General features: G+C 41.9%; 1 protein-coding gene across 1 annotated transcript; it reads left to right on the top strand.

The window, feature by feature from the left end:
• The first annotated feature begins 4080 nt into the window (after nucleotides 1–4080).
• Nucleotides 4081–14037, top strand: LOC101974357 (glucose-6-phosphatase catalytic subunit 1). Its single transcript, XM_005321905.4, has 5 exons — nucleotides 4081–4447; nucleotides 6959–7068; nucleotides 9829–9934; nucleotides 10798–10913; nucleotides 12344–14037. The coding sequence occupies exons 1-5, from the start codon at nucleotides 4212–4214 to the stop codon at nucleotides 12853–12855; spliced, it is 1080 nt and encodes a 359-aa protein (XP_005321962.1). The 5' UTR covers nucleotides 4081–4211; the 3' UTR covers nucleotides 12856–14037.
• Nucleotides 14038–17148: the final 3111 nt, after the last annotated feature.

Genomic DNA, 17148 nt, shown 5'->3' with positions numbered 1-17148 from the left:
AGGGCACTAATAAGTTTTGAGGGTTCTCCGCTGAGGACAAATAATAAGGAGCATATTTTTTGTACAAATGAAAATTTTTTAGTTATTTTTATTTTTTGGTACCAGGGATGGAGCCCAGAGGCACTGAATCACTGAGCCATATCCCCAACCATTTCTTTATTTTTCATTTTGAGACAGGGTCTTACAGCCTCACTAAGTTGCTGAGGCTGGCTTCAAACCTGTGATCCTCCTGCCTCAGCCTCTGGGATGACAGGCATGCCTCACTGTGCCTGGCTGAGATTAATTTTCAATATAGTGATCCCCCAGTTTACATTGTTGTGCAATGTCTGGCTTCCCTGCCCCACTAGACTGTCAAAGTCCCAGAGGACAACTGGGATTTCACCTTGAATTCCTGAAAGGGAGGCACAGTGCTTTACTCAGGAAACGTTGGTAAAAATTAAACTGGAGAATTTCTTGAAAGAGAGGATGACAAACGTTTAGAGGAAGATGATGGGATTCCCCTCTCTGGAGACAGCTTTTGTTTGTTTTTGCAGTGCTGCAGGTTGAACCTAGGGCCTCACAAATCCTAGGCAAGTGCTCTACTACTGACCTACACCCTCAGCCCAGAGATAGTCCTTTATTCTTAGGAAAACCCTCCGCAACCCAAATGCTTTGTCCACCTTATTCACCTCACATGAGAACTTTGAAAATGCACAGTTTCTCTCTTCAATCAGCTTCCCAGCAGGCTCAGGTCCTGTGGGGCCTCAACCTCTTTGTGCACTGGATAAAAAAAAAAAAAAAAAAAAATGCTGAAGGAAGCAAAAAAAAAAAAAAAAAAGCTGAAAGGTCAAAAGGAGGGGGTCCAGCCAATAGTTTCATGATGTAATCCACTGTTGTTGACCCAAGAGGGTCCCCTGCCTGGCGGGCAACCTGCTAGAAATTTTCCCACTGTCTCTGCATACCCAGAATGCCATATCAGCCCCATTATGACTCCTTATCAGCATTCTCCCTGAGTTTCCTCAGAAGATAAAGCTCTCCTCTTGCTCCCCATATGCTAAGCACATGACAGAACCCCTCCTGACCGAGAGGTCCTGGCTCAACGGTTTTACAAAGATCCAGATAGTGGCCTTTGGCTATTTTGCCAGAAGATCTGCCCTACTTCCCCTCAATTCACCTCAGACCACAGAAAATCCAGTTCCAGAGAGGACCACTGTAGTTGCTCAGTTCTCTCTAGGAAGACTTATCTGCTCTAAGGAAGGAGCTGTCTGTTCTGGTGAGGCCCACCACCTGGGGCCCCCCGCAGCCTAACCATGCAGGATACCATGTCCCACCTCGCAAACTGCCAAACACAGGCTTCCTTTGCAGCCCACTCACAGCCACACCATTATCACGTGCTCTCCAGGTTATATGTGGCAAGATAAAGTTGCTTGGACCATAGAGACAATATGGTCAAGGGCAATTAAGTCTGAGGGGGTGCCCCAGGGGTGGTGATGAGACTTCAGATTATACCTCCAGGATGATAATTGCATCATTTCCAACATGGAATGCTGTCCACCTTTGCTATAGACTAATGAGCTCTGAGTTTGGTTTCACTGACCCCAACTTACCCCTTAACTGTCAACATGAATTTTCCATCATACATTATTGGTAGGAAATTCAGGCCAGTTTTTAGAAGTTTTATTCCCACTGGCTCTTTTTTTTTTTTTTTTTTAACATTTATTTCCTTTAGTTTTCGGCAGACACAACATCTTTGTTTGTATGTGGTGCTGAGGATCGAACCCGGGCAGCATGCATGCCAGGTGAGCGCGCTACCGCTTGAGCTACATCCCCAGCCCCTTCCCACTGGCTCTTATCATTGAAAATGCATGAGTCCAGCTGGGCACTGTGGCGGATGCCCATAATTCCAGCAGCTCAGGAGGCTAAGGCAGGAGGATAGCGAGTTCAAAGCCAGCCTAAGCAATGATGAAGGGCTAAGCAACTCAGCAAGACCCTGTCTCTAAATAAAATACAAAATAGGGCTGGGGATGTGCTCAGTGGTTGAGTGTCCTTGAGTTCAATCCCTAGTACAAAAAAAGAAAGAAAAGAAAAGAAAAGAAAATATATGAGTCCATCTCTCAATTCACTCCCTGGGTCCTTTCTGAGTTCTAAGTAGCACAGTATGAGTTTTGGGGTCTCTTTCCTGCTTGTGACTCATTATATAAACAAATATAAAGAAAGCTCAAGATTCTGAAGCCCATTCTCAAAAATAGCAAAAATTCTAACTTTTTCTCCAGAGTCCCCAGCTACCAAGTTGCTGGTGTTCTTATTTAAAGTCATATATTTATCTTATTGTTGCATAGACATACATTCATTCTAGTGCTTAAACTTGAATGTTAAACCAAAAAAAACAACCCAATCAATAAACGGACAAAGGAACTAAACAGACACTTCCTAGAAGAAATACGATTGGTCAACAAATACATGAAAATATGTTGAACATCACTAGCAATTTGAGAAATGCAAATTAAAACTACATTGAGGGGCTAGGGTTATGGCTCAGTGGTAGAGCACTTGCCTAGCATGTGTGAGGCACTGGGTTCGATCCTCAGCACCACATGTAAACAAATAAATAAATAAAGGTCCATCAATAACTAATAAAACATTTAAAAAAAAAACTACATTGAGATTTCATCTCACTCCAGTCAGAATAGCAATTATCAAGAATACAAGTACCAATAAATGTTGGCAAGGATGTGGGCAAAATGGTACACTCATACACATTGCTAGTGGGACTGCAAATTGGTGCAACAACTCTAGAAAGCAGTATGGAGATTCCTCAGAAAACTTGGAATGGAACCACCATTTGACCCAGTTTTCCCACTCCACAGCATGTACCCAAAGGACTTAAAATCAGCCTACTGTAGTGATTCGACCACATTAATGTTCAATTCACAATAGCTAAGCTATGGAACCAACCTAGGTGCCCTTCAACAGAGGAATGGATAAATAAAATGTGGTACATAATCACAAGGGAACATTACTCAGCCATAGAGAAGAATGATATTATGGCATTTGCCTGTAAATGGATGGAACTAGAGACTATCATGCTAAGTGTAATAAGCCAATCTCAAAAAAACAAAAGCCAAATGTTCTCTCTGATATGTGGATGCTGACTCACAATGTGTATGTGTGTGTGTGTGTGTGTATGTGTGTAGAGGTTCACTGGATTGAACAGGGGGAATGAGGGAAGGGAGAGGGTTGAGAATGGAAAAGTAGAATGAATGGGACATAACTTTCCTATGTTCATATATGAATACATGACTAGTGTAACTTCACATCATATAAAACCACAAGAAGTGGAAGTTATACTATATATATGCATGGTATGTCAAAATGCATTCTACTGTCATGTATCACTAAAATGAACAAATAAAAAAAACTTGTATGTTTAAACTCCAAAGGTCTTCACTTTAAGTTCATTCAATAAATTAATCACTACATGAAAAAAATGAGGGCTGGGGCTGGGGCTCAGTGGTAGAGCACTTGCCTAGCACGTGTGAGGCATTCGGTTCAATCCTCAGCACCACATAAAGAAAGAAAGAAAAAGAAAGAAAGAAAGAAAGAATGAATGAATGAATGAATGAAAGAGAGAGAGAGAGAAAGGAAGGAAGGAAGGAAGGAAGGAAGGAAGGAAGGAAGGAAGGAAGGAAGGAATGGTATCCATCTACAACTAAAAAATTTTTTTTTTTAATTTTTGATGATTATTTTCTGGTCCTATGAGATACTTCGAAACTTTTCTTTGTCCCCAAATAAGTACAGTTGCACATTGTACTTACTTTTTTTTCTAAAAAATCAGACTCCTTTGCAAGAACCATAGTGGAGTTAGACTCTGTCCTGAGTCTCTGGCCTAGTTTCAGGAACCAGGAGGGCAGCACCTTGCACCGTCAAGCAGCATGCCCAGGTTAATAATTGGCCTTGCCAATGACCGATCAAGCTGTTTTTGTGTGCTTGTTTTGCTATTTTACGTAAATCACCCTGAACATGTTTGTATCAACTTACTGGTGATGCACCTTTGATCAATAGATTTTAGACAAAAGTGGTTTTCAAGTCCAAAGATCAGGGCTGGGTTGGCTGCAGACTGGATATGGGGCATATAAAACTGGGGCAAAGCGCAGACTGATAGCAGAGCAATCACCACCAAGCCTGAACCAACTGCACAGGCTCTGCTGACAACTTCCTAAGGTGCCAGGGGAATGAGGATGGAGGAAGGAATGAATGCTCTCCATGACTTTGGGATCCAGTCAACTCGCTACCTCCAGGTGAATTACCAAGACTCCCAGGACTGGTTCATCTTAGTGTCTGTGATCGCTGACCTCAGGAATGCCTTCTATGTCCTTTTCCCCATCTGGTTCCATCTTCGAGAAAGCGTGGGCATCAAACTCCTCTGGGTTGCTGTGATTGGAGACTGGCTCAACCTCGTCTTTAAGTGGTAAGGACCATGAGGAGAGATGGGCAAGGAAAGAGGCTGGCATTCTCTCTGGAAATTTCTCCATCAGAGTTGCAGTCCCCATGCTACTCAGGAAGCCACACGCTTCTCCCCTCTTGACTTGGGATTATCTACACAGAGAAAGAAAACAGAGAAAATCTTGCCAGGGAGTTGGAAATTCTGGAAAACCTATTTCATGGGAATTGAAGGGGTTGATGGACAGTTGAATTTAGTGAAAATTTAGTTATAGACTTTAAAAAGCAAAGAAGCACAGTTTTGTTACTTCAAATCAGAATAGATAACATAAGATAGATGTTGGAAAGAAGACAGATGATGTATAGAAAAAGGAAAGAAATGATTCAGAAACTTTTTGTATGGAGTAGTGAAAAGTAATCCAGAGAACTGAGTTCCAACCCTTGTTCTGCCACCTACCAGCTATATGTCCTTAGCAAGTTCCATCAATTCTCTGAGTTTCTATTTTGTAATCTATTAACTTATATTAGCTCCAGAATCTTTTTAAAAACATTTTTTAGTTGTTGATGGATCTTTATATTATTTTATTTGTATGTGATGCTGAGAATTGAACCCAGTGCTTCACACATGCTAGGAAAGTGCTCTACCACTGAGCTACAACCCCAGCCCCAGAATCTTTTTTTAAATATTTTTTTTTAGTTGTAGATGGACACAATACCTTTATTTTATTTATTTATTTTATATGGTGCTGAGGATCAAACCTAGTGTCTTACACATGCTATGCAAGTGCTCTACCATTGAGCCACAACCCCAGCACCTAGCACTAGAATCTTAATGATAATGCACATAGTTAACATTTATCAAACATTTAGTGTGTGCTAGGCCATGTGCTGTTCTGTGTGATAGTTACTACTATGTCACAGAAGAAAATACTGAGGTGCTGAGTTAACTGGATAGACAAACATGGTTAGTAAATGTCAGAGCCAGGATTGAAGATCAAAGCAGGCAATGTTCTTAAAAACTGTGTATTATCCAAAGCTGATAAACTGACTCTCAGGGGTCAGGGGAAGCCCCAATTTTAACATTTTCCAGAATTTACCAGTGAGCTACATCTGCAGCATCTAGTGATAATCTTAAGATCTACTCCAGCTCTGATATTCTTTGGCCTCTTCAATTAAAGTCCTTTAGAGAAAAAAAAAATTATTGGATTCTAGTGCCCAAGCATATTAATGAGATTCTTGAAAGTTATATTGGAAAGCTACTAAATGTTGTCTGTAACTTCCCTAATTCAGCAGCATGACCCTAAAAATTAAAAGACTAATGTTTATCCCAATACCTGACCTCATGAAACCCCATGGATTCTTCCCCTGTTGGTAGAGGTAAGAGTAATGATTCCTAATTTCAGTAAGAAATCACTATTCTACTATCCCTGGAAAAAGGAGGCATCCTGAGGACCTTTGACTTTTGTTTCCACAGTGAAAACCTTACGTGGTATTTTTAAAGGGGAAGTGTTTTGTCTGAGATATTCTGTTTCAAACCAGAGAGGATACAGAGCAACCTTACAGAGACCAATTCTGATGGGAATGGAGGCCAGGTCTTGAGTCTCATGGGAGGCTTTCCTTGAGGCTGGGGCGTGTTCTCAGATGTCAAAGGAAATGCAATACTCCCAGAGGCCTGAATAAAAAGAGGAACTCTGTAGTAGAGATTCAAGTGCAAGTTGTAAATCATAGTTCTGTATGCATTCTTCCAAGACAAATTCTTCTGCGTGTTTGAAAAAAAAAGAAAGAGAAATAATGTTCACATTAATTAATTGCAATTAATGGGTTTTCAGATCTTGTGTTATTTACTTACTTACTTACTCATTTGTTTTATTAAGAAGCAGTCTTGGGCTGGGATGTGGCTCAAGCGGTAGCGCGCTCGCCTAGCATGCGTGCTGCCCGGGTTCGATCCTCAGCAGCACCACATACCAACAAAGATGTTGTGTCCGCCGAGAACTAAGAAAAAATAAATAAATGTTAAAACTCTCTCTCTCTCTCTGTCCCCCTCTCTCACTCTCTCTTAAAAAAAAAAAAAAAAAAAAAAGCAGTCTTGCTGTATTGCTCAGGCTCTCTGCCATGTTTCTGCCTCCTATGTACTGGGACTATAAGCATGCCACCAGCCTCAACCTCTGGATTTATTTATGTTTGGATAGATAATATATTAAAGTGACTCAAATTTCAAGCTATCTAAAGGATGCATCATAAAAACTCTCCCCCTTTGGGCCTCTTCCCTGGTCCCCTTTCTGGAGGCAACTCACTAATGTCCTCAAACCCCTTTCTCTTCTTGAAAGTGTGGACTTTGAACTGGGCACAATCCCATAATCCCAACTACTTGGGAGACTGAGGCAGGAGGATCAAAATTTCAAGACTGCCTCAATAACTTAGCAAGGCCCCATGTAACTGATGCCCTTGTCTCAAAAAAAGAAAAAGAAAAAAGAAAGTGCAGACTTTGGTTAAAAGCATCCACTGAGTAACTCCAGATGCTGGCTCTGCTTTTCCACAGGATTCTCTTTGGACAGCGCCCGTACTGGTGGGTCCTGGACACCGACTACTACAGCAACAGCTCTGTACCACTGATCAAGCAGTTCCCTGTCACCTGTGAGACTGGACCAGGTGAGAGTCCCAGACACCGTAGAGACAGCAAGGGGGTAAATCTTGTTCAGCAAAGATCATAGATACCTATCGGCCTCTCTTGTGGATGAAGCTGAACTTAAAGGTTCATAGGGAGAGCTATTACTTCACACTTTTGTCACAGTCTTCTAATTAGGTACAACTTCATTTTCATTCACTTCAGGAACGCCTTCCTGAATAACATGATATTGTCACTTTAGAAATCTGTGTGATGGGGGGTGGGATTGTAGCTCAATGGTAGGGGCACTGGGTTCAATCTTTAGCACCACATAAAAAAATGAAATAAAGGTATTGTGTCCATCTACAAAAAAAAAAAAGAAAGAAAGAAAGAAAAAGAAAAAGAAATCTGTATGATGTTTCCAGGACCTGAGTTACTAGTCCAAGAGAAGTACAGGCACCCCCATGGGAAAAGGGCTTGTGAGAGTAACTGTGCCAGGCCCCTTAGTCCAAAGAGGGCAAAGTGGTAGAACTCCGAGTCCCTCCCTGTCTTGCCCAACAGCCTGGACCAGTGAACATATTCCCATGAGCTGATCATCCAACCTCACAATCTGCTTGCCTGCATTTTGCTGGTTACAGACATAATTTTTTTTTTCAATGCTAAGAATTGAACCCCAGACTTTGCACAATTTAGGAGAGCACTCTGCCACTAAGCTACACTCTACTCCAGCCCCAGACATGAATTCTTAAATCAAATGATAGGTTTTATTTTTTTTGTTTGTTTGTAGTAGGAATATCCAACCTCATCCCTCCCCTCAAAGACCCTTTCCTTGGCCCCATACTGGTTATTTGCTCTCACAGACCATGAATTCACTTTAGAGTATATTCACTCATATTCAGCTGTGATTTATTGAGCACTACCATGTTCCAGACACTGTTCTAGGTGCCAGGGACACCTTTGTCAGTGAACAAAATAGACACAAAGATCCCTGCCCTTATGAAGCTGAAATTTGAATGGGGGGTACATCATACAAAAATCAGAATAAATAATTAAAGTATATAAGATATTAGAAGATGATAATTTACATGAAAAAAAAAGAATAGATGGCTTAACCCGTGAGATTCCCTGGAAAACTGACTCAGGTGGAGACAAGCAAGCAGGAGTTTAGGGACTCTATGGAGCAACTGTTATGGAGGGGAAGGGACAGGCCAACCTGGCAGATGGAGAATTCCAGAGATTCAGTCTCAACGAACCCCACACGGAGCTCTGAAACTAGGGTAGCTCTTCAGTGTTGCCCTGAGTGGGTTAAGGGGGCCATGACTTTATGATTTGATAGAGGCCAGTTATTGGCAGGCTGCCCCTAAGGAGGGAGTCGATCAAGGTGACTCTTCAGCTCAGGACAATGCCTATAGAAAGCTGAGAGCTGAGGGCCATTGGCAACCTACTTTTCACAGCTGGGAAATAAGCTCTTTAGTCCAGAAGGGGATCTGGATGGCATATCTCAGGGCCTTTTATCCCTCAGAGTAGAAGAATAACGAATAGGAACTGATTATAGCATTAAATAGAGTGACCAGAGTAGGACTCATTGAAAGGAGAGATCTGAGACAAGACTTGAAGGATGCATTAGAATTGAGCAGGGACTGGGGATGTGGCTCAAGCGGTAGCGTGCTCGCCTGGCATGCGTGCGGCCCGGGTTCGATCCTCAGCACCACATACAAACAAAGATGTTGTGTCCGCCGAGAACTAAAAAATAAATGTTAAAAAATTCTCTCTCTCTCTCTCTCTTTAAAAAAAAAAAAAAAAGAATTGAGCAGGAAAGTTCTAGGGGAAGAGCTGTCTAGCCAAAGGGGAGAGATAACAAGGCAAAGGTTCTCATGTGGGAGCACACTTGGCCTATTAAAGGTCAACAATGAGGCAAGGTGTGGCCAGAGCAGAGTGAACAAGGAACAGGTAGAAGAGAAGCGGCAGGCAGATCAGTGTGTAGTTGCACATCTGGTGTGCTGATCTTGGGTAATCTCCAGATGTACATAACATACATAACAACATGCCGCAGTCTGGCTGGGCACAAGATCATGAGCCACTCACGCCTTGTAGATTCAAACAGCAATTCTTTATTCCCGAACTCACACCAGCCCTGTACAAACACGTTCTGGGGAAATCCAAGTTCTGCCCCAAATTCACGTACTCCACCAGGCTTTTAATCCCAAAAACTTTCTGAATTCCACGAGAACTCAATGGGAACTCAGGCAGCAGGATATGCCCTATTTCCAGCAGGAATAACCTTAAACCTTGAACTGCCCTAAACCCAGATTGTCCTAAACCGGGAATGCCCTAAACCCAAGGAGCGGGATACTTCCTAAAACCTGCAGGATACACCCTAAACCTGGATCCACCCTGGTCCTTGAGCAGGGTCACCTTTCTCAAACATACATGCAATGTCACAGCGAATGTCCAACGCAAGTCCATTTCCACGAGTCCTTCCTCTAAGCAACATGGGGTACGCTGACAAGGAAATTTCGATGCGTCATTCCTACTTGGCAATGGCCCTCAGCAACAACAAAAAGGGACCTTCTCTGGAGAGTCTTGCACGATGCTAGGCACATAGTAGGAGCTCAACAGATATTGTTAAATGAACAAGTTATAGATAAATGAATGGATGGTTGAATGAATGGATAGAAGGGTAGATGAATGGAAGGATGGATAGGAAATAATATTCAGATGATTGGGTAGATGATGCTCTCTGGCAGTCTCTCAGATGGAGATCTTTTCATCTATAGTATATTTGTCTCTTTCCTGCCCTTTAGGAAGTCCTTCTGGCCATGCCATGGGTACAGCCGGTGTATACTATGTGATGGTCACATCTACCCTCTCTATCTTTCGTGGAAAGGAAAAGCCAACATACAGATTTCGGTAAGAACTCACCATCCAGGCGGAATGGTGGAAAGCAGGAAGTGGCTCTCTCTGTGTCTGAGACACCATTTATTTTTCCTCACATTCCCCAAAACCCATTCTCACACTATGCATTGGCACTGATAAAAGTTGTGGCACTTATGCTAAGGGTGAACACCAGAGTCACAGAATGTTAGGAATGGAAGGAACCCACTAGTGCAACCTTTGCTTTACAGACAAGCGTACAAAGCCTAACATGAGGGGCTTCTAAAGATCAGGTTGTGGAGTCGGGCATGGTGGCACATGCCTGTAATCCCAGCAGCTCAAGAGGCTGAGGCAGGAGGATCACCTTAAGCAATTTAGTGAGACCCTGTCTCAAAATCAATCAATCAATAAATAAAAGGGCTGGAGATGTGGTTCAGTGGTTAAGTGCCCTTGGGTTCAATCCCTTAATCCATCTGCCCCGCCCCCTCCAAAAAAAAAAAGATCAGTGGAGCTGAAATATAACTCAGGGGTATAGTAAGTGCAAGGCCCGGGGTTTGATCACCAGCACCCAAAAAAATCAAGTAATGACTTAGGAGCAGGGATTAATTAAAAATCCATTTCTGTACCAACCATAGAGTTGTCCCATCAGGGTTAAAACAGACATAAAACAGTCAAACTGTACAAATCCTTAGTTATGAAACAAATACAATTGGGTGGTTCAAATTCATTCAAGCAGTTTCATCTCTTACTACAGACATCTTTGTGCCTTTGAGAAGGGGCTGCAACTTACAAAAATTCCACTGATGGAATTTGCTAGGCTCCACCATTTCCCCTGGGATTGTTTTCTTTACTGCAGTATCCACTTCTGGGTTCTGTTATGGCTCCCTCTTCCATTGCAGGTGCTTGAACGTCATTTTGTGGTTGGGATTCTGGGCTGTGCAACTGAATGTCTGTCTGTCTCGAATCTACCTTGCTGCTCATTTCCCCCACCAGGTTGTTGCTGGAGTCTTATCAGGTATCAGCTGCTCCAACTTCCTCCTTCCCTTCTACCCACTCCATCCTTAATTCCCTAATCAGTTCAAAATCTCAGCATTGCAGCTATGTTCTGAGAAGTTCTGTTAATATTTCAGTAGTTTGAAAGTCAAGAGTGACTAGCTTGGAGTGGTGGAGTATGCCTGTAATCCCAGCTGAGAGGAGACTGAGACAGGAGGGTTGAGAGGTCAAAGCCAGCCTCAGCAATGGTGAGGCACTAAGCAACTCAGTGAGACTCTGTCTCTAAATAAAATACAAAATAGGGCTGGGGATGTGGCTCAGTGGTCGAGAGCCCCTGAATTCAATCCCCAGTACAAATATATATATATAAAGGGTTGGGGGCATAGATCAGTGATAGAGCATCCCCAAGTTTAATCTCCAGTTTGTGGGTAGGTGGAGGGGAAGAAAGGAAGAAAATGCAGGGTGACTATTTGAAATAATTAATTTCTATAGTATTCCCACATCTACACAAGTATGTTCCAGAAAAGGTGTAATACATCAAGTTAACCCACCCAATTTAATTAGCTTGAAATTTCCAAGCTCATTACCTTCTTTATTTCCTACTGAGCTTCAATTGGAAATGGGATTCTATCAAATTTAGCAAATAAATACGATGTCCTAGGCTAGCTCTTTATTTAAATATATTCCTTTGCAAACCCTAATAAATATGTACACCTGATCTCTTACAGGTTCAGGTTTTGTATTTCTGCATTTTTCTTAGATCTAATTAAAAAGGGGCAAAAAAAATTTAGGTAGGTTGATTTCTGTGGATGGAATTAGAACATAAGATCTTAAGGAAATTGTAGGATTTTCCCCAAGAGCAGAACATAGTAGCTAAAAAAATATTGAGGAGGAACATAATGGTTTCATAGTAATCACAAAAGCAACATAGCAATTAGTAGTCGGTCCCATGTCTGAGGAAGAATCTGGAAGCCATGTTACATGAAAAATCTGGGCACTGGGAATATAGCTCAGTGGTTGAGCACTTGCCTTGCATATGCAAGGCCCTGGTACCATTCAATCCCCAGTACCATGAATAGACGAGACAAGATCCGGGAACGTTTAGGTTAGAGAGGGAAATCTTCAAATGTGTCAAAGGGACTAAATTCATAACTTACTAATTCCTGTGGAAACAATTGAGACCAACAGGGGGTATTAGAGGGAGACAGATGTCAGCTGAGCACAAGGAAGAACTATATGGCAATCAAATTCATTCAAAACCAAAAATGGGTTGTTTTAGTAGGAGTGAGTTCTCCATCATGAGAGTATTCCAGGAGTACACTCTGATCTGAAATCCGTGATTTAATTCCACAATGCCAGGATGGATGGCATGCTACCCATTGCTCCTGATCCACCCCTAGTGAAAGTCCAGAATCTTCTCCATTTCTCACAGTCATTCTTTGTCCTGCTCAGGCATTGCTGTTGCTGAAACTTTCCACCACATCCGGAGCATCTACAATGCCAGTCTCAAGAAATATTTTCTCATTACCTTCTTCCTGTTCAGCTTCGCCATTGGATTTTACTTGGTGCTAAAGGGGCTGGGGGTGGACCTCCTGTGGACTCTGGAGAAAGCCAAGAGATGGTGTGAGAGGCCAGAATGGGTCCATATTGACACTACGCCCTTTGCCAGCCTGCTCAAGAACCTGGGGACCCTCTTTGGCCTGGGCCTGGCTCTCAACTCCAGCATGTATAGGGAGAGCTGCAGGGGGAGTCTCAGCAAGTGGCTCCCTTTCCGCCTCAGCTGCATCGTGACTTCCCTCATCCTCCTGCATCTCTTTGACTCTCTGAAACCCCCATCCCAAATTGAGCTGATCTTCTATGTATTGTCCTTCTGCAAGAGTATGACAGTGCCCTTGGCCTCTGTCAGTCTCATCCCCTACTGCATCACGCGCATCCTGGGCCAATCACACAAGAAGTCTTTGTAAAGCATGTGGCGGAGTCTTCAGTATTTAAATTCAGTGACTGTGCCAAGGTCCTAGACCAAGGAACTAAGGTCTTCTCCCAGCCCATTTTGAGGTTGGAGTTGTTAAAGTTAGCTCAAGTGACCTTCCCCCTTTCTCAATCCTGATTATAGTGGATGGTGTTTTTTGAAAAGCTAATGAGGCCATGTGAGAAAGCCTCAACCATTAGAAGTTGGGTAGTTCTGGATTTTTCCCTGAAGACCTACTTACCTGTTTTTCTGTCAGAGATACAGAAGCAAGACTTCCAGTAGGGAAGCTCACAAATCCAGGCCAAAATCCCAACTGAGAATTTTCTACCTGTGCTCATCCCTCCCATGAAAAGGAGAAAGGATTACATAGATTTGATAGAGGAAAGGGAATGAGTCAAGGAGGATTTCTTAGTATCTCACATATTGTGCAAACTACATGCCAATCAATGTCTAAATGGCTTCAAATATGTTTGAATCTTTTTAGATATGGCACTCTCAATAATGGTAGACCAACTCAAAGTATACTTAATAGGTGATTAGTGGAATAACTGCTTTGGGTATTTTTTTACTTTAGATACATGATACTTGTATTGACTTGGATTTCTAAATGACTGCAGTGACTGAGGTATTCTACAAAGCCACAACATTCAAGCAGAGTTGGTTTTCTTTGATCACATTACATCTTCTTCCTTAATAGCTCAGCTTTACTTTCCCCAAAATTTCCCCCTGGCTCGCCATCTACCCTGCTGGATCCTCAGATGCCTAAATTGTGACTCTTTGGTAGCACTTTTGTATGTCGAAGTTAAGCTCTGAAATCTTGGGCAAAATGGCAGGGAAAGGGCCAGGATTCCTCTCTCCAAAAGGTCACTCCGATGTTACTTTTGATTCATGGAGAGTAAATATGACTCCTTTCTACATTCCAAGTCAACCAAGAGCACTTTCTTAGAGGAAAAGTCAAATCCTTCCAGTCTGTTCTCCAGTCTCAGCTGATTTGCAGGGTGTGCCCTCAAAAACAAACAAAAAAATCCTGAATCTATTTATTTGAGACTCCTTGTTTTTGCTACTAATTTAGGATACCATATGTTATCATTCACACCAACCATCCTGCTCTTAACATATTTGAAAACAAAAAATATGTATGTGCAGTATTTTATTAAAGTGACATTTTATTTAAGAATGAAGTCTTCTTAAAGATGGGTGGGGTGGCCTACACCTATAATCCCAACTACTCAGGAGGCTAAAGCAGGAGGATCATAAGTTCAAGGCCAGCCTGGCCAATTAAGCAAGACAGAATCTCAAAATGAAAAGGGCTGGGGATGTGGCTCAGTGGTAGACATACCCTCGGTTCAATCCCCAGTAATGCAAAAAAAAAAAAAAAAAATCCCAAAAGTCTTAATGATTACTGTAATTTGGATACAATGTGATCCAAAGGGTCTAATTCTGACCCAGTTAAATTTGTAGTTCTTTCTTTGTTTCCTAATCAAATAATTTGGTTTCTCTGTGCCTATGCTTTCACTTTAGAGAAAGAAGATGCTCTGTCTTGAGTTGACCAAGACTTCCAGCAGGGATAGGGGGACTTTTAAGGCAAACACAGGTAGAGTTGATCTCATCAGCATAGGCATAATATTGGCACAGAACAGTTACTGAGCACAGGCCCAGTCTGCTGGTCACATAATGGAAGCCAATTTGTGGAAAGGCAAGACCATGGTAGAGAAAGAACTTTATTACAATTAGCTAGCTAATCAGAGGATGCCAGCCTAAAGGTCCATTGTCCCAGAAAGCTGATTTAGGGGTGGTTTATATAAAAGATGGTTTATATAAGAGATGATTTCAGACTAGTAGGTGCCTTCTCACAGGTGGAAGTTTGTGGCTAAATAATGCACATTGAATCACCTAGTTATGAGAAATCTCAAGAAAAAAAATCATTATTTCCTCAGACTATTCTTGTCACTGGTTAGTTTGCCCACGTGCAGTTCCTGACATATTACTCAATGGATAAGCTAGATGTTGTAACTGGATGCTTCCCTAAGATCTTCTTGCTGATCACCAAATTTATGGTAATGAATAAGAGCATACTTCACCCAATTATTGTAGAAGACAAAGGTCAGGCAAGGTTAAATAGGGAGTGGAGCAGGAGATCTGATCTCCATGCCTGGCTTCAGAACCAGAAAGATGATGTTGGTCAAGGCTTAACCCCAGTTCCCAGACTACAGGTCAGTGTGAGTTTCTCTATATGATTAAATTGTAACTTGAAGGCACATAGGCAGGGACACTACCAAACTGAGCAATCGGAGCATGCAAATCATAGAGCAGAACAAGACTGGGAACACTCTAGAATCCAGTAACCCAGGATCAGCAAGAAATAGGGTTATAGACAAAGTCCAAACAAAACAAGTCATAGCACCAAGGGATGCTCAAGTTTTTCTACTAAGCAATTTATTTCATCCTGGGTGCAGAGTCCTATCTCAGAGGCCTCTACTGATCTCTATAACCTTGGATCATCTGAGAATGAGACTGGCTAACTTAACCCCAGAACATCAGAATGTGCATATTCAGGGAAGATTGAGTCCTACTATTTGATGTGGGTTCTTCAGTGGCAGGGACTAGGCCCACAGAGACACTACCAGGGAGAAAGGAAATAGTCTCCATCTGTGTGAATTGCAACCCACAACTGGGGCATGGCCCATCCTTGAAGTTCCAATTGCTCTCAGGGACCAAGTCTGGGCTCCTTGCAAGAAGATTCTGGCAGAAAGTGAACAGTACTTCTCGCCTTGGCAGTTTGTGAGGTTAAGAACACATAATGTCATAGAATTAGTGTGTACTTACTATGTTCCAGGTTCTGTTTTATGTGCCTTATTTCTACAATTAATTCTCAACATCTCTGTGAGGTGGTTACTATCATTTGTCCTCATATTATGAGGCACAGAGGGATTCAGTATCTTGTCCAGAATGGTGGGGGCAATTCTAGAATCAGGCAGTCTGATTCCAGAGTCCATGCTCTGCCCTCCACCTCTTCTGGTTCCTCATGGATGCCAGTAAGACTCACAGCTGTTTAAATCTCCTTTAAATACCAGATTCATATAACCCATTTTTTAATTTCTTTCCTTTCTTCCTTCATTTTCTCCTCCTCTTTCCCCTCCTCCTCTTCCCCCTCCTCCTCCTTTCCTTTCTTTTCTTTTCTTCCTCCCTTCCTTCCTTCCTTCCTTCCTTCCTCCCTTCCTTCCTTCCTAGGGCTAGAAACCAGGGCCTGGCATGTGCTAGGCAAGTGCTCTGCCACTGAGTCACTCCTCAGCCCCAGATACAATCCTCAGAGAGGATTTGATTTTATTTGGCTGAAAGCCATTACAAAACTTATAGTGGTCCTCCCAGTAGATTAGCATGAACTTCTAAGTATGAAGATACTATGTTTCAACTCCTCAGTCTATACCCAAAGGACTTAAAATCAGTATACTATAAGAACAAAGCCACATTAATATTTATAGCAGCTCAACTCACAATAGCTAAACTATGGAACCAACCTAAGTGTCCTTCAACAGATGAATGGATAAAGAAAATGTGGTATATATACACAATGGAGTATTACCCAGACTTAAAGAAGAATGAAAAAGGCCTTGAATTCAATCCCCAAGAAGAATGAAAAAAAATGATGGCATTTGCAGGTAAATGGATAGAGGTGGAGAATATCATACTAAGTGGAATAAGCCAATCTCAAAAAACCAAAGGCCAAATGTTTTCTCTGATATGAGGACGCTAATTCACAATAAAGGGGGTAGTTAGGGAAAAATAGAGTTACTTTGGATTAGGCATAAGGGAGTGAAGGGACAGGAGGGAGTTTGGGGGAAGGAAGGATAGTAGAATAAATTTGACATTGATACCCTATGTGCACATATAACTACACAAATGGTGTGATTCTATATCATGAACAACAAGAAGAATGAAAAGTTATACTCCATTTATGTATAATGTATCAAAGTGCATTCTGCTGTCATGTATAACTAATTAGAACAAATTCTAAAATGGTAATTTCATAAAGCAACTATTAGTTAAATCATTACTTAGTGTTCAACAGCAGTGTCCAAAGCAAATTTAGCTGTGTTTTCTTCCAAGGGTTTAAAACTAAAGGGCTGGGGTTGTAGCTCAGTGGCAGACCACTTGCCTAGCAGGGTAAGGCACTGGGTTTGAGTGCTGGGTTTCTCAGCACCACATAAAAAACAAATAAATAAAAAATAAATAGATTCTTTTTAAAAAGAGTTTAAAAATAAAGTTCTGACTATCTGGGTCACATGAT

The sequence above is a fragment of the Ictidomys tridecemlineatus genome, unplaced genomic scaffold (genome assembly GCF_052094955.1).
Source record: "Ictidomys tridecemlineatus isolate mIctTri1 unplaced genomic scaffold, mIctTri1.hap1 Scaffold_1260, whole genome shotgun sequence".
Taxonomy (NCBI): Eukaryota; Metazoa; Chordata; class Mammalia; order Rodentia; family Sciuridae; genus Ictidomys; species Ictidomys tridecemlineatus.
This window is presented reverse-complemented; position numbering and strand designations above follow the sequence as displayed.

Coding starts and splice junctions, on each gene's coding strand:
- LOC101974357 (XM_005321905.4), top strand. CDS start 4,212: ATGAGGATGGAGGAAGGAATGAATGCTCTCCATGACTTTGGGATCCAG. Junction 9,935..10,797: donor AAGCCAACATACAGATTTCG/GTAAGAACTCAC, acceptor CTTCCATTGCAG/GTGCTTGAACGTCATTTTGT. Junction 10,914..12,343: donor TGTTGCTGGAGTCTTATCAG/GTATCAGCTGCT, acceptor TGTCCTGCTCAG/GCATTGCTGTTGCTGAAACT.